This window comes from Clupea harengus, chromosome 1, assembly GCF_900700415.2.
Source record: "Clupea harengus chromosome 1, Ch_v2.0.2, whole genome shotgun sequence".
In the NCBI taxonomy this organism is placed as follows: domain Eukaryota; kingdom Metazoa; phylum Chordata; class Actinopteri; order Clupeiformes; family Clupeidae; genus Clupea; species Clupea harengus.
Genome location: NC_045152.1, coordinates 9,654,677 through 9,672,944, shown reverse-complemented (window position 1 = coordinate 9,672,944; position 18,268 = coordinate 9,654,677). Strand labels below are relative to the sequence as shown.

The 18,268-nt window shown below is 43.0% G+C and overlaps 1 protein-coding gene and 1 long non-coding RNA gene across 3 annotated transcripts; one reads left to right on the top strand and one right to left on the bottom strand.

Moving 5' to 3' along the window:
• Positions 1 to 107: 107 nt before the first annotated feature.
• Positions 108 to 3,672, bottom strand: LOC116222426. Of its 2 annotated transcripts, XR_004164648.2 has the most exons (4): positions 3,174 to 3,672; positions 1,224 to 1,366; positions 995 to 1,071; positions 108 to 517 (listed from the first exon to the last, which is right to left on the bottom strand). It is a non-coding gene; the product is annotated as an uncharacterized LOC116222426 (long non-coding RNA). The 2 variants fall into 2 exon arrangements; XR_006152655.1 differs by having other exon boundaries at positions 995 to 1,366.
• Positions 3,673 to 10,061: 6,389 nt separating this feature from the next.
• Positions 10,062 to 12,347, top strand: LOC105890742 (neurogenic differentiation factor 2). The gene has a single exon (XM_012816816.3). The coding sequence runs from the start codon at positions 10,112 to 10,114 to the stop codon at positions 11,345 to 11,347; it is 1,236 nt and encodes a 411-aa protein (XP_012672270.2). The 5' UTR covers positions 10,062 to 10,111; the 3' UTR covers positions 11,348 to 12,347.
• The last annotated feature ends 5,921 nt before the right edge of the window (positions 12,348 to 18,268 follow it).

Here is an 18,268-nt window from a genome sequence, read left to right as displayed (position 1 = left end):
AGCTCTTTTGCTTAACCTAAGATCCATCTGGAATGTGTTAGAACCACAGTCACACACTCACAGAATGATGGTATAATCCACAGAGGGGGAGGGAGAAAACAGGGGGGGGGGCTGTAGAGAGGGAGGACAGCAGACAGAGGAAGAAATGAAACAAACAAGTGAGGAATGGGAGGAGAGGCAAAGAGATTACATGAAGCAATAGTAAGTTGAATCTGATCGGCAGTCTGACAGCATGAATGTGTGTGTGTGTGAGGCGGGGGGGTGGGGTTGTCGGTGTTCTGATATACATGTATACTAAGTGTAACTAACAGACAGATGTTGATCATTTTCACAAATAGGATTTCCCCTTGAAGTTAACCCTGCCACTGATGATACATGTATGTCTGTCCTTTGAAGGAGAGTCCATTCCGGACGTTGCCTTGGATGTGAAGGAGTGGACTGGCATGCTTTCACACTGACCTTTGCCATGACATGTTTGGCCACATCTTTCACCTCCCCTCTGTGAGCAGCTGTCACCCTGAGAAACGGGCAGGGAAGGAAACAGAAAAACACACACTAGACCCTACAGTCTGAAATGCACCAGTGCTAGACTGCTGTGTAGCATTTTCTCATTTGAACAGTGAGAGAAAAGGAGCCGTATCTCATTTGCTGACATCAACTGATACAAGGCAAAGTTGAAGGCCATGATTTTGTGCTTGCGTACTTCTTGCCTATTTTTCCCTATGGCCTTTATTTCTGCGATATGTTAAATATAACACACGTATCTAAATGTTATCTTTATATAGAAGATGTTATCTTAGCACTTAGAGTAACATAGCCTACAACTTAAAAAAAAACAAGACCTCAAACACAGACACACAATGCAGAACTATAATTTAAAACGAACACAACAGACAAACAGAATCTACATGAGGTGATGTGACATTATACTGAATACAAGAAGTATAGAAATCAAGGACACGCAGAACCATTATGACAGGGCTGGAGTATTTACGTCAATCTCCTGTCAACTGACGTAAGGTTCATGAAGAACAGTGCGTATTCCCAACGACCACTGCCTGATAGCGTCATCTGCAGGCGAAGAGCAATATATTGAATGGAACCGAAGGATAAGAGGATGGGCCAGACTTTTCTAACGTGTCTCTCCATCAGTCTTTTATATAGAATATATAGTAGGCTACAGACATGTACTCTTTTATAAAATTGTATTGGGAGGAACCTACTTCAACTGGTCTTTTCGTAGAAAACGAAATGAGAGTTGCTGTGTTTTGTCTACGGGTGTCACTGCCTATGCAGTATGCACTCGTGTTCATTGACCACACCGGAGATACCGTTTCTCACATCGATAGGTTGTGTAGGGCGCCCTCTAAAGTGAAAGAATGCAGATTTCATTTGAGACGTTTTCAATTTGAAAACATCTTGAAAAACATAACATGTACAGTTAGAAAACATTCACATGTATTAATTTAGCAAAGACGTTTAAGCGAAAGCTGCAGCGATATTTCATCTGCATATGTAGTATAATTCGTGAGAAAGAATAGCGTCAGCTTGTCAAATTATTGTAATTACCTATTCATCAGAAAGCAATTTAACATGTCTGCGAAAGATCAAAATAGAATTTATAAAACTGAAATGAACACACTTATATTATTGGCATAAAGGACTACATATCACAGGAGACACAGCCACTGGAGACTGGCTATTCTCTTTTTACCATTTCCTCCACGAGATGTCGCTCTATTCTAAGAGTTGGTCCCATGAACTCTATTCATTGAGTGCACATGAAATGAAATTAAATAAAATGAAACCATTTGCCCTTTTTACCAAAAACAACATTTTAATTATTTTTTGTAATTCTATGTTGCTTTGGAACGGGAATGGTGTGGGAATACTCAAGTACTTATGTCAGCCATATATCCCTAGCTCATAATAATTATCTGTTAATATAAAAAATAAAAGTTACAAAAAATTAAAAGGCAATGCGTTCAAGAGAACAATTAAAAATAAAAATGATCACCAAAAACCCTTGCAAACACGTGTCTGGTTAATTTCACTTGGATGTTGTATGTCACAATAATTTATATTGAATCCAGCCTTTGCCACTATTTTCCTGCAGCTTTGTTTGAACAGACATTTGAGCATGTTGGCCCAGTACTTCCCCTTAATACACACACCTGTCATGAGCTCAGAACCTTCCCACTAAGCAACTTTTAAAAATGTTTTATTCAGTGTCACATTTGATCGTTTGCCTAATTTTGGATTAAATTTAGGCCTGATGTTTTTTTTCAACTATATGTTCTATAACTGTGTAGGTAGCGGGTGGAATGTTGCATGCCAGTGATGTCAACAATTGTCTGTATTGTTTTCTCCATCAATGAACACACATGTGTACAATTAATTCCATTTATATTTGTTATTTCTAATGTGCAGGTAATAGATACAGGTTGAATTCTATTGTCAATTCACCATTTATACTAATTCATTATCTATTATAAGGGAACTTCAAAATTTGTAAATCAAAGTCTAGTCTTTACATAGTCTCATTGTGGGTCAGTATAATTACTGGACCAGTTGGTATTATGCATTTTGGTGAGCATGGCCCACTGTTACACTGATGTTCCAGATGTAAGTTCACACACTTCACATTCGAGTGATTGACTTCAAAGTGTTCCTGAGATCCTTTAACGTTCACACATTGATTGTCCCTTCATATGGTCTGTAAATACCCCCCTCATCCCCACCCAAATAGTTTGTGAGGCAGTTTCTGAAAGACATAATTCCCAGTTCATGAACCAGAAGAATAGAGCTACAAATTAATTTCATCATGAGGCTACTTAGTTTTAAGGATGGATCCATTTTATTTCACTTTTGTGAAAGAAACAAGACTATACAACAAAATGGGACTGACATATTTTACACATATTTTACTTTTAAAAGCGGATGAAACATTCATATATGATGTAAGCATCATAACAGTAAATAATTAAACGCAATCAGCTATACATTTTGCGCTAGTACACACCAAACCCATTACAACTCCTCAGCTTTAAACAGTGCTGACATCCCAAACAGCTGAGTGCTGCTTTACTATTCTACTTACAAAGCCAAGGTGCTTACTAGACAACTATCACCTACTCAAAAAGTTAGTGAAAAGAGAAATCAATAAATCTGACCTTAAGCTTCAAATTTAGCCCCCGTTTTGCATGTTCCATCCATTTAGTAGGAAGAAGGGAGAACAAGGAGAGGAGGAAAGAGGGAACATGCAGCGGGAGAGGAGGTGCAGGATGAGGGGGCGCGAGATCTGACAAAGGAGGACAATGATCCAAGAGTTGGAAGGAGGGATCGCTGAGAGAGGACGGAGAAGAGAGAGAAGAGAGGGAGAGCAGAAGAGAAGGCAGAGGGGCAGTGATTTAATTACCCTGTTCTCCCCTAAAGCTCTGCACTCATTGCTCATTCATCAATAATACATGGCACTATCGTTCCTGTGAGTGTGTGACTGTGTATGTGTGTGTGTGTGTTCTCGTGCCATAATTAATCCAGCATAACTATAATTAAAAGACCAAAAACCCCTTAGCTCCAACCACCCAGCCTGGCCAAAGAGAGGAGAGGAGAAGTGAATGAGTGGCCAGAGACATGTCGTTTTCTGCCGCTCATTCTTGTCTTCTCTCACTCTCTCTCTCTCTCTCTATCTGTCTGTCAGTCTCTCTCTATGCCCCCCCCCCCGCCCCTCTCTCTCTGTTTCTCGCTCTCTTCATGCAATCATCCCTGGTGCTACACTGAGAGGTGGAGTTCTCTGAAGCTGCAATTAGGGCCCCGTGAGAAATAAATATTTCAGACCGGAGATCTCCACAGACACCTATGATGGGGGCCTGGCACACCTACAAGCACACATATAACAAATACAGGGTGCTGCCAAGGCTGAAGTCAACCACAAACACTGTCATAAGTGCAAGCGCTGTGGGAACATGTACAGTCTGATCCACAGAAGTTTTTATTAGCACACTACCGTGTAAGCAAGATTTTTGCAAGACTAAAGTCTGTCTGTCTGACAGACAATATTCATTTTTGAATGAGCTTTATTACTGAAACAAAATTACTGAAGTAATCACCAAATGACTTACAAATTACAACCAGTTTAACTATATATCCCTTTATTAGTCATTTGTATATGATTCCCCAATGTTCTAATATATACCGTCTAAAGTATACCTTGCCATAAAAAGGCAGGTGGCTGAGACCCACAGAAGAAAACTCAAAATTAAATAAGTAAAAAAAGTACTAAAAATGAATGCTAGCATCACAATTTAACAAATGTGGTTTGAATACTAAGGAAATGGTGAAGAAATTAATTTCTTTTGTTTACATATCATACAGCTATCATACTGTACAGTAGACCGCTTTGCAGGCTGAACATGCTCTGTCTAATTAAATGCACACGCACACACACACACACACAAACAAACACACACACACACACACACACACACACAAACTCATTCAGACACAAGTCGGACACTCCCTCTGGTATGCTAGTCATTGGTGAGGTCCCTCTCTCAACTCCTCTTGATTTATAGATAGCAGATAGTGCTGCACTAATTAGTCCAGTAATTAATTAATAGGCATTTGCATTTGTGCATATGCAATGAGGGGGCTTCAGGAGAGACCACTGTACAGATGGGGTCTGAGAGAGAGTCTGGTGGGGGGTGGGGGAGTGTGAATGTGTGTGTCTGTCCACGACATAAGCCTACATTGTGCTGTGGTGTGTGTGTGTGTGTCTGTGTGTGTGTGTGTGTGTGTGTGTCTGTCTGTGTGGCAAGAAGGCAAGAACAGGGTTAGCAGAGAAAAAGGTGAAGTCGTGGTCATTGGAGAGATTTAGAAAAATAATGCAAGATCATAGAGCATGATGGGGAAAGTGAGTGGGTCAGAGAAGATCAATGGTGAAGAAAATATGACCTCAACCCTTACTCCTGTGTGTGTGTGTGTGTGTGTGAGTGTGTGTGTGTGAGTGTGTGTGTGTGTGTGTGTGTATGTGTGTGTGTGAGTGTGTGTGTGTGTGTGTGTGTGTGTATGTGTGTGTGTGTGTGTCTAGACAAGAAGACTTGTAGATAAATGTATATTTAGAAACTACAGGGTAAAGTGAGGCTGTTGACATTTTCTAGTTCTCTTGGCAAAGGCACCTACTTTGGTGGATAACCATCTCCCACCCTCTCCTACCCACTTCCTGCACTTGACCTCTATTTATTGCGCCAGCCAGCTAAAACAAAACACACACTCCTGCTGATTCTTTCACACCCCCAGCCCCCCGTCTCATCCAAGCACGTCACACGAAGGCAGAACAAACACACGCATACACACATATGAACACTCAGACATGCATACACACCGAGCAACACATACAAAACACACACATCTATACACAGACACAAAGCCATACACATGCACAGGCAGACAAACACACACCCACACATATACACAGGCACACACACGAACACACACAGGCCCATGGACTTGCACACACAAACACACACACACACACACACACACACCCAAACAGATTTTGGCTGGCAGAAGGGTACCCAGTTCTCCCCTGTGTCTGGCCTGAGTTTGAGGTGGTGCCAGGGAGGCGGGTATGGTGCCCACCCTGTCCGTCTGCGTGCCAGCCTGCTCTCCTGAGAGCGGAGGATTACCGTACCCGCTGGTGCTGCGGCACACACTCTCAAAGACACACACACACATACACACACACAACCACAGACACACACACACACACATACACACGAGCACACCTAAACAAACACGCATTATGGCATAAACATGTACACACATAGACACACACACACCATTTCCAGCAAAGCCACTTCTGCTGGTGACCCAAACCTGTATTTAACACATCAACCAGCCACAAGCGGGTCTGTGAGCGGAGTTGGCCCAGATGAGGGAGCTCACACTGGGCATTGGATCAGATCATCTCTCCTGTCTGCCCCATCTCCTCCGTGGGCAGCCTGATCACGTCTTTTTTTGTGTGCTAATATATCCCCTGATGTTGCAGAGAAACTGGACCTGAACGGAAAGCGGAGTGATGCCGCGCACACCACTAAGATAGAATACAAAGCCGATGTCAAAATGGGACATTTGATTTTTGCAACAGTTCAGCCGTCCACCGTGGGCACAGCCTAGCGGATGCCAGACTGTTGGCATCGCCATCAAGCTCATCCCGGGAGATTCACCCGAACCCCCACCTCACACACACAGCCACACCTGGGTCCTTGGTGTTCACCCAGCCCAAGGCACCCATTTCTATTCCCCTCCATCCCCTCACTCCAAAGACAGCATCGGTGTGAACCAGCAGACACCCATGGCGCTCCTCTGACACTTTCCTATTTGCTTGTGGTGATCTGTAAATAATCCTCTCCCTTCTCTACCGCTCTATGTTGTTTTCTATCCTCCTGTTCTATTTCTCTCTCTGTGTCATTCTCTCAGCCCTCTCCCTCTCTTTCTCTCTGTCTCTGTCATTCTTTATTGAGGGCGAGTGCCTTGATTTTAAAATGCCTGTCTTCTCCACAGACCCTGCACAGAATTTCTGATTGTTTTTCCTCCCCCGCAAACAAGAGATTATAATTTTACTTAATGAGATAAATAAATAAATCATATACCTTCTGTTCACAGGCCTCGGAAATGGCTCCCCCACCACACACACACAAACAAACACACACACATTCCTCCATCACTTTATCTTTACCACTTGCTTGCTTGCTTTTAAAAAGTAGTGATTCCAAAATAGGTTGGGGGGTGTCTGATTTGCCCGAAAGGTGCCGTTATCTATGCCCAACGGTTTGCCTGTTTTCCCCTCCAGTTCTCTTTATCCATCTAACTCCATCTCACTATCTCAGCCTGACTCTGTCTTCCTCGCATTCTCTCTTTCTGGCTGTGTGAGCGCGCAGTGACAGATGGCGAGCTCCTCCTCCCGCGGGAAGGCAATCTCTCCGAATGCACGCGCGTGTCAATCAACCGAGGCTCGTGTGATGGCTCCTGCCGGTGACGTGCCAACCATATGGCCTGGCATCGAGGCTGGTATGTCGCCCTGCCTGGTAGCGATGCCACACTCTCTCTTTCCCTCCCTCTCTCTTTCTCTCTCTCTCAGCACGCGGAGAGCGCACACACATACACACACAGTCCTGTCTGGCCGCACCTACACGTACGTTCGGCTCGCGGTCCCTGAAGATGGTCTGATGAGCACACGCGCATTTTCACCCCTCACGAGCTCCCGCGGAGGTAAGTTGGAGAGTAAACAAACCGGGGTGAGTCGAGTGACCGCGTGAAATTGGGAAATAATTAATTTAATTAATACATAGCTATTAATAATGCAAACCTGAGTTTAACCACGCACGTTTCTAGGTTATCTCGCATGTTGTGTCTAACGCCAGTCGCGATAATAGCTCGTTTTGGAATTAATGCCGTTGATTAAAGGATATTGTATTGCTCTGTATTGATCATGTACGTTACAGTTATGGCTGTATCTCCTCTCAAATCGATTCGTCCTTCAGGTTCGAAAAGCACGGAGCCTCGGATTGTCTTTTAACAGGCGGACAATTCATCATTTCACGCCAGTTTGGCGCGGATAACCGTGAGACGCACACCTACCTACAAGCGCAAGATGGAGCGATAAAATCACTTTTTTAAACCAAGATTTCGGTTATGGATAATGCGTCTGTCAATCATTACAAGAGGGAAATAGAGAACGGAGATGGATCAAGCGATAGAGTCAGAGAGAGAGAGAGAGTGCGCGCCGAGAGTGTGGTTTCTCCTTTGCTGTCAGCTAATTGCCCCGGCGCTTCATGGCCCCGCTCGAAATCGGAAATGTATTGCCGTATTCTGTGCGCAGTCGGTAAGCTGAGCGGCTGGGTGGGACAGCTTGAATAAAAGGCGAAACGTGCAAGAAGGGTAAAGTGATTTGTGGTAAATGTTTTTATATATATATAAATAAATATAAAATAAATATATATATATAAGTGATCGTTATTTGATAATCAGATGATGCTTTAAACCTGGCTACCTAGAGTTTACTCTCGGGCTATTCAACATTTTACAGAACATTGTTTAAAAAGGCTTATAAATCTAAATCCATTTAACTGATTGATGTTGTTTCATTCAAATCTATTTTTAACGACGGCTAAATGGAGAAACAATATTGTCACACGTTATTCTGGAGTTAAAGGATGCGTTTAGTTTGCCCGTTCTTGCATACAATGTTGTTAAATGGATGTCTTGTAAAAAGCATGCACCACTAATTAAAAGTTTTTCATTTAGCAAATCTCAGGCGCCCTAAATGCAAAAGCTTGATCTCGCCTCTGGCACGCCCTAGAGTGAAGAAGCCTCCCACCTTGTGTTTGGCTCTGATGGGCACACACACATACACACACACACATTCTCTCTCTCTCTCTTAGCACACACACATACACACACACAGACAGGTTCACAATTTCACCCTCTTCGCCGGTCACACGCAAGATAAACTTTTCAAGTGGTTTCCCGTCTACTCAAGAGGGTATAATTACGTGCGTTTTTAGTCAACAGTTGACCTCACAAATATCCAGTATAAAATATCTGATTTATTGCGGTGATCGTCCAGCTGGGTAGGCCTATGATCATTTAAACTAAAGCACAGAGCCGTATTTAAGTTTCGTTGCAGAAAAGGGTTCAGTGTATATGTCTCATGCGTAATTAACTCAAAACCATTCTGGGGGAAAAATGAATCCGTGTGAGGACAGAGAGAATACAACATAATAATATAAAATTTTAAACAGACAATTTTGTTTTCCATGCGAACTAGGATGTCATTACAACAAATATCCTAACCCATTTACATATTTCAAAATGTGTTGTGTAAACACACAGTAAAATTGTTATAATAATGTTGCTTCAAAATAATATTTATTGATTAAAGTGACAGATGTTGTTAAGAGAAGGTACAGGAAGACTAATGAGCTCAACAGACAGAACACGCGGGTCTTGCAAGGGCTCAGCTGGGGCTTTTGCGCCGGTGCCCGCAGGTGCCAACGAACAAAAAGAGATATCTAATGACTTCAAATTAAGAAATGTTTAATCAAAATGTGACAATTTCTTGTTTGTTTGGTAGGTAGGTAGCTGCTGAACAATTCATTTAGGTCTTCACGGGGTGTTTAACGTCTTGATATCATAGCATTTTCGTTTCGTTTCGTTTTTCGAAGGAATGATTAGTTGATTCTTTTGGGCGATGGCTGTGGTGTGAATAGTGTTGGAATGTAGCCAGGATCGCGTGAGGGAGGCTTTTGGGGAATAGGGGGCTGGGCGGTGCTTTACCTCGCGCCCCACGGGATCACTAATGTGGCTTGCGCCGCCGAGACCCGCTGTGCAAGGGCGCGAAAGGCCACGCGGACGACAGCAGGGAGGTAAATTACCGCGAGGCCCCGTCTGGTGGCTCTTGGTTGCTCGGCAGAAGGCCGCTGGATGGGTTTGCCATTGGTGTGAGTTTCACATCAATCCATGCAGATCCACATTTACGATAGCGTTCCGACTCGATGAGATTATGTCTATTATTGCGTTAAATGACTGGTTTACAGATTGCAGATGAACAAATAGTTTGAGAGGATTAGTGATTTCTCAGTTTACAAAGCCATAACGAGGGCTTAAAGCACTAAATGGAATGTCCTATAATATAAATTCATGGTGATCATATTTAGATGACAGTGTTCAAAATTATTAGTATTAGTACCCAAGATGTACAGGTGTAGCTTCACCCTAAACTCCTTTTATTTGTGCCTTATTAGCCTAAACTCTGTCCTCATAGGATGACAAATTTAAGAATATAATTTAATATACTTCTTAATAGACTACTGTGTCCAACAGAAGAGTTGATGTAGTTTTACCCATAGCTATGAATGGATTCCTCGTCTTGAATAATTTTTTCTAGCATTTCCAAACAATGTTTTTTTGAAATCTGACTGAATTTACAGTGATTCACTGTCATTGTTTTTACATAGACCTGAGTTGATGATTTCTCCTCTCTTTTGTTCTCTCTTTGTGTGTGTGTGTCTGTTTGTTTGTTTTGCTGCAGAGGTACTGTAAAGGTGCCATGTTGACCAGACTGTTCAGTGACCCGTCCTTACTCTCCAACGTCCACCGTTTCCCCAGCTGGGCTGAGGACAGCGAAGGGGAGGAGTCAAAGACACAGGAGGAGGAGTCAGTACGGGTAGGGCTTGGTGAGGACCAGCTCGAACATGCCGGACGAACGCCCTCCTCTGACATCGCCCTGGATGATGAAGATAACGAGGATGACGAAGATGATGATGACGAAGAGGAGGGGGAAGGGGAGGAGGAAGCCGGCGGCGGCGGTGGCGACGACGACGACGACCAGCCACGGAAACGCGGGCCGAAGAAGAGGAAGATGACGCCGGCCCGCATGGAACGTTCCAAGGTGCGTCGCAACAAGGCCAATGCCCGGGAGCGCACGCGCATGCATGACCTCAACTCGGCCCTGGACAATCTGCGCAAAGTGGTGCCATGCTACTCCAAGACCCAAAAGCTGTCCAAAATTGAGACACTGCGGCTGGCCAAGAACTACATCTGGGCCCTGTCGGAGATCCTTCGCTCAGGGAAGCGGCCCGACCTGGTGCAGTACGTGCAGACGCTGTGCAAGGGTCTCTCCCAGCCTACCACCAACCTGGTGGCCGGCTGCCTGCAGCTCAACACGCGTAACTTCCTCACCGAGCACTGCCAGGACCCTACTTCTGCCCGTTACCACGGCAGTGGAGGGCCCTACCCCTCAGGCGGCTCCTCGGTCCACGGGTACCACCCTTACCCCTGCTCACGCCTCTCTAGTTCGCAGTGTGGAGGCGCAGGGGTGGGGTCAGGAGGTGCGGGGCTTTCTCTGCGTTCCCATGGATACTGCCCACCGTATGACTCGCTGTACGGAGCCGGGGGCGGGGGCGGGGGCGGGGGCGGGGGCGGCGGCTCGCCGGAGTACGACAGCGGGGAGTACGAGGCTGGCGCCAGCCCACCTCTGCCCCTCTACATCAACGGGAACTTTTCCCTGCGCCACCAGGACTCGGCGTCACCGGACGTGGCCGACAGGGGCTACCACTACTCTATGCACTACTCCACGGGGCCTGGGACCAGAGCCGGTGCCGGTGCGGGGGCAGGGGGTGGGCACGGCGGCCTGGTGTTTGGCTCCAGAGGAGGGGCGGTACATGGGGCAGCCGCAGCAGGCGTGCACGCAGACGGCGCCGTGCTGCCTTACCACCATGACATGCACCTGCATCATGAGCGCACGGCACTCTATGAGGACGTGAACGCTTTCTTCCACAACTGACCCCGGGAGTGATCCGAGCTCATCTTTAGTATGTGTGTGTGTGCGAGTCAGATGTGTACGTGTGAGAGGTCCATGTGTGTGAATGCATGTGCGTTGTAAAGAATACAAAATCAGCCTGCTGTATTGTACTATTTGACACATTTCCCAACTCCATTTTACCTGCATTCACACCTATGTAATAACACAGTTACTACTCCCCCAACTCCCAACACTGATATTACTGGTGGACACAAAACTGTGAAGGACAAACTATTTACTTTTTCTTTTAATTTAATTTCCTTTCAAATATTTATGACACTGGTGTGAATCTGAAAAGATGACTATTTGAATCATGTGTACAGAGCCATGGCTATAGCCAAGTTAAAAAAAAAAAAAGACTGACAGAAATAAAAGTCAAAAAACATCTCTGAGATATCCCAGCCTCCATCATTGAATTTGAAAAGGTGTGTACGGTATAGCAATCATTTTCCAAAGGGAAATTTAGTGGGCCTGGGTAGTAGAATCATATCACAAAGATATGATATGGAAGAGATGATAAGCAATGGAAATTGAATCAAAATGACTTACAAAAGCCTCAAATATGATAGTATTCGAGTGGAACAACGTTGACATGTATCGTAGCCTATGTTGGTTTTTTTCTTTTTTTAATGAAATGTTTACATTTGCAGTAGACAGTTGGGTGTTTTTCCACTGAGTAACAGACAAAACATATACATACTGTTTATTTATTTAAATGGGGCAAACGCTGGTGTTTTGGGTTGTGAGGAATACAAATTTAAACATTTTATTATTTTTACTATGATTAGCAATGCACTGAGTAGACCCTGCCTTCCCCAATAGTTCTTAGACGTTTAAATTAATTATTAGATCTATAATCTTATTTAAACGTATGTAACTTTTAGATGTGTTGCTATTTAATTTCTAAAGATCTATCTAATCAGCTAAAAAACACACACAATTTACATATATATATTTTTATATGCAACAGCATTTCAGGCAATTAATATAAAAAATTCTTCATTATGTCATGAAACCCTTTTCAGACAAAAAAAAACATTTGTTTAAGATAGGCCAAACAAAATGGTCTACATATTTTGCATGACAAAATTAATGTTAACAATTTCAACCACAAAAATTATAAAAAACATCATGAGGTAGACCAATGCAATATCATAACGGAGAATTGTAGGGCCGTGTTTACCAAAAGCATCGTAATCTTAAGCAGTTCGTAGAATCCCTCCTACAGAACATTTTACAATTTCGAAGCGTTTCCTGAAAGAACCGTAACTTAAGTAGGTCTAGTAGGTCTCCCGTCCTTTGTTATATTCTATTGTAGGCAATCAACCTTCAACTAAAAAAACTAAAAAAAAAGAAGATATTTTTTAAGATCATGGAAATATGATTAAACTATGGACACATAGTTGGCAAAGTTATGAAATGAGACATTGGCAGAGGCGTTACTAATTATATTTGTCTAAGTTTTCCTCTTTTTTTTATGGGGGGCATTCTGTGACCTAGGCCTAGTTCACAAGTGGGTACAGAAAGTGGTAGAGATTGGAGAACGAAGTTCCATCAGAGGAAAAAAACATAATCGTGAATAAGAGTTCGAAAATATTAAATACAAAAAAATGAAAACGGCGAGAGCGGAGTAACATATAGCCTACAAAACTTGTGCTGCTTCACCATCAGCCATAGGCCTAATGTTATACACTTATTTCCTCATTATCTTCCTTGACCACTTACTCATCCTCAAATTCCTTCTTCAAGGATACCCAAAAGAGCTCTGGTTCGGGCAGCATGCCCTTCACTGAATACTTGCAAGTAGCAAAAGGCAGACTTATGTTGGACGTCTTTAGAAGGCCTAATATATTGATAGGTCATGCAACAAACAAATCTGTACAGGTGTAATATTATACTTTTTTAATCATTAGTATTAAGTGTGTGTGTGAGTGTGTGTGAAAATGGTCTATACTTTAGTTAGCCTAGATGTTAAAGTGCATTCGTCGTATTAGCAATTAGCATGTAGGTCCTATGAAATTCAAAAGGCAGCTGTGACGTCACCCGATATCATCAAATTAGGTGATATTTCAGCACTGTTTATATGGACAGCGTCCGTTAAGTACTACTAAGAGTAGGGTACGGCCGTTTGTAGAACGTTCATAGAATCACTCGTACAGAGCACTCGTAACCGGTAAGATTAATCATTATTGATAAACTACGTAGAAATCGAAATAATGGCTTTGGGCTTCACATAAGGTCCAAAAAGAGCCAAGAACCAATTCATATTTCTCCAGTTTTTGCTTCTGAACTTGTAAATGGGTGAAACGGTAATTGTGCCTGCAATGGTTATTTTCACGGAGTGGATGTAGGCTCGGCATGTGGTAGATAGATAGATAGATAGATAGATAGATAGATAGATAGATAGATAGATAGATACTTTATTAATCCCGAGGAAAGGGAATATGTGATCTCTGGATCTATGTGTGAGGTCAATAAGGCTAACAGGGATGGCTTACAAATCTCCTCAAAGTACTAACCTCACAGCGTACCAGACGGCACAGAACATCGTAGGCTACCGTGAAATGACTGTGGGAGAAGTAAAACCAACTGGGGGTGACCTGGCTAACAGACATCAACTGTACTGTTTTGCCAAAGAATTACACGTAAAAAGCACTTCAATTTGAAATATGGACATTCCAATATGTGCTTCGTATATCTCTCGTCAGTTTCTTTTTTTTCCCACCTGACAGTCTCACACGGTCTATCCCGGGAGTTCTTGACGCACGTGCCAAAATATTTTGGCCTGAAATCCAAAGTGGAATCAAACAGATACGGGCATGCACGATGCACAATCACGGGTAACCCAGTGTGTGTGTGTGTGTGTGTGCGCGTGTGCGCGCGCGTGCGTGTGTCCAAGTGTGTGTGTTCTCATACAGAACCGAGACGAATGCGAGGGTAAAACCTCTGGATGAAGATGCAGCAGTCGCACGTTCAAATATTAATGATATCCCTGAATTATCTTAAGCCTGTGTGACTTCAGACCAGCAGACGCACAACGCTGTGGAAACAGATGGACTTTGTTTTAGATGAAAACACTGCTAGTGATAAACTGACAAAAGAAAAACACCGCTTTAAGATTAAGACCATGAAAAAAACATGTTGCATTAACTCAGAGGAACATTTCAGCGCAAGCGAAGAGACCAGTCTCATAACCAACTGTGGCCCGACACGAGAACGGGTGCGAAATCCCGTTGACGGGAATCAAAGACTTGCTTTTCCGTTTGATAATCTCCTATGAGCCTCCGACATCATTCAGTAAACATTAAAAGAGTTTGTTAATTCCCCGGTTTATTTACATATTCATAATATTTATACCAACTACTGAATCACAATGAGATTTATTCGTTTGTTTATGCTTTGATATTTTTATACTTGTTGTCTTGATTCTTGTTAATAATTTCAATTATCTATCACTTCTGAACAACACTTTATGACTCTACCAATTTTTATCCAGCCTGTCTAAACTTCAATGCGCATTTAGGTCTACACACACACTTTCCGTTTTTTGACGCGTGTGAAATTATAATGGCAGTAGAGGTTTGAGGTTTGTCTAGCCTGCTTCCCCCATTTTCTATCTATAGTCCACATATTAATGTGTTTAAGAGTGCAATATGTTCCTTCATATGCCTATGACAACAATTTGAAAGTATTAGGCCTACACAACACATATCTACAATAGGCTTTTACAAAAACATGTGGGCTGTAAGACTCTTCAACTTCAACTTCAGCTTAATCTTCCCATTGCCAAAACCAACGAGAATTATTTTATGGCCTCAAAAGTGCAGGCACTGATTGAATTAAATTGTTCAGTTCAGTCTTATACATTTTAGCTTTTTATTATGGAGTCCATGTCTATGGCTTTCAATTAACATTGTTCATAGCCGCATTACGGAGGAAGTAGCCTAATTCGAATAAATTAAATAACCGAAATATATCGAAATTCACATTGACAAAAAATATAATCAATACCTGCCTTCAAAGCGGCTCTGAAAATGGCAAGATAAATATATAAATAAATAAGTGTGGGCTATTTCAGTGACGTATACCCACAAATATCTCCAAAACCACATTTATCAGTTTGGGTTTTTCTACATTCTATTTATTTAATTACTGAGATGTCACGTCCAACCTACTTGCTAGTCGTGCTATAGCCTAACTGTTGTCAACTCAAGAACATTTTCAAAGGTTGTCCTCCTAAGGTGGAAATCAAAGAATTACAGATGTAGTACAAGCCTACGGAGGATGACTCGCGTAATCCCTTGTTCTGAGTTCGGCTACAGTTTGGACCACTGCCCGCACCCCATATGTTACAAAATGTCCTCAAAGCGACCATTACCAAATCCGCGCTACACATTGTATGACAGGAAGTCAGTCACAGTGAATGGAACAGAGTATTATTGGAATACAACAATTTATATCTATGTCTTAGGTAATTATTTGTGTATATATAAATAGTAAAGCATTTCAACAGTTATTTAAAACATGACGTTTTAGTCAACGTAGTACTGATATTTTCTTGCTACAGGATAACGTATGCTATTAAGTAGTATATACAGTTAACATAGACCTAAGGAGAAAGGCATACAATTTTTTTCTAGACCAGTACTTTTTCAATGATGCATTTATCTCATAGTTTAGTTTTACTACTTGTAACGGACACCGAGCCCGCACAGGTAGTGTAGATAGTGGTAAAACTAGTGTTGGTACATGATGTGTTTGTCAGCTCACGGGCCAACGTGTTTTGCTGTGACCTAGTTAAGGGTCAAGAGCATGCGAGTTGTCAAAGTTGCCAGTTCTGCGAGCAAGAACCAATATAGACTAGATATTTCCAGGAGGAGGAATATAGGAATACAAGTCCATCGAACAGTTTGTGGTTAAAGATTCGAGAGTAGGGACGACATCTATCAAACTATCCGGGCAGGTTTCTTGGCCTTTAGCAGGCAGCTGTGCGCGGTGAGGGGAAGGAGGGGTGGTCCAAGCGCAGCCAGCCAATTTCCTTAATATTCCCCAACACCCGCGCGAGCTCTAGTGCAGACACCCAACAGTCTCCACTGCGTGCCAACCCGCGCCAGTCCATGCCAGCTCGCGAGGTGCTTCTGGGAGGAGAGTGTGTTTCTTTCCTAATTTTGCGGCATCTGTTCATTATGCTGCACGCTCCGAAAGAAGGGGTGCCCATGCGGCCCTCCAAATGCTATCAGTAGCGCGTGAGCTTTGGCTGACCCACCTCTTCCTGTTTAAATTATTGAACAAATTGTGTATCATCACTGGAGCTAACTGATACAACGGCGTTTAGTACGTCGTTTTAATGCACCTCCCCTGTCTCAGCCGCGCCCGTGGCTGATAGATGGGCAAAAGACCCATCTTAGGCTGACCCATCTTTTTGTCTCAGTGTGCACTTTTCTTTTGTCCCTGTCTCTGGTCTTGTTTCAATACAGGTGATTCGAAGGAGTTGGGCTCCATACACCTCGTTGCGTCAAACACGCATGTGCATGCACGAACAGACGCGTGTTTTACACACATTACACAGTGGAAAAAAAGAGTTCAGACAGACTAGCTTTCCAAAAGTCCTGTTATTCGACGTCCTATTTTGCTGCTGAACTTTTCCGTTATTTTTCACGCTCCCACTGACGGATGGATCGCGCTGTTTAAATTAGCACGCGGGCCCACTCATTTTCTCGCCAAAGTTGACGAAAAAAAACGACTAGTTTAGGGATAACCGAGCGGCCAACGATGCAAAGACTTAGACAAACACGGGGAAATGTTTCACGTGAAAAAAAAATGCAATCCAATTTTAGACTTGCCAGGATTACAACTTCACTCTGAGGTGAAAGTGAAAAAAACACCCTACGTGTCTCATGTCATGTGTGAACTCAAGGATGACTGTAGGTCTTTGTGGAGTTTGTGGTTCATCTTAAGCAGTTATTAATTACTAATTGCAGTACTTTTAAAAAGAAAAGTCTGAAATCCTAGTCTTTCATTAACACGGCAACATATGGCATTACTCAGTTGTCAAAATGTCCTTGACTCGTGGGTAATACATTTTGTATTACAACTGTAATTTTAACATAAATGAATATCAAAACAAACATGCAAACGGTCATCAACAGAAAAATATGCATTTTTAAAAGATATTCTGTGACAGAAAGCTACACACTACTGAGAAGAAATCATATTGGCATGTGCATGAACACGCACACACACACACACACACACACACACACACACACATACACGCGCACACACACACACACACACCGAAGTGTAGGGAATGGCAGACAAAAGGGGCCACGGCTGGCACAAGAGGCCATTTCAGAGAAATTCCATAACATCTGTCGAGAGAGAGAGAAAGAGAGAGAGAGAGAGAGGGAGGTGGGGTGGGTAAGGAAGGTGGGCATATAATTGAGAACGGGAAAAAAGAAAAAGGTAGGGAGGAAAGGTGGAGGAGGACAGAAGAGAACCTTCACAACAAAGTTATCACTGGAGATATCACTGGAGATATCACTGGAGATATCACTGAAGCAAACAATGAATAGTTTTTTGTGTAGAAGATGAAAAAATAAGAGTGGGAGAAAGAGCAAATAAATAGAGACAGACACACAGACAGAGAGGAAGAAATAGAAAGAGAGAAAGAAAGATGGAAAGAATGAGAGAAAGAGATAGATACAGAGGGGGGTGGGGGGGGGCAGAGAAACAATGTGAGGTGGTAAAACAATGCAGGAAGGTGGGTGTGTTGAGGCTTTGCCAGAATGGAGGGGTGACAAAGATGCCAAGAAGGGAGGGGTGCCAGGCAGAGGGAGGGCAAGGGGTGCCAAGGAGATGACACATGCGCCAACGCAAAAGGGGGTGAGGGGGAACATGGAG

Excerpts from the sequence above, each read along its gene's own strand:
- LOC105890742 (XM_012816816.3), top strand. The coding sequence starts at position 10,112 with ATGTTGACCAGACTGTTCAGTGACCCGTCCTTACTCTCCAACGTCCAC.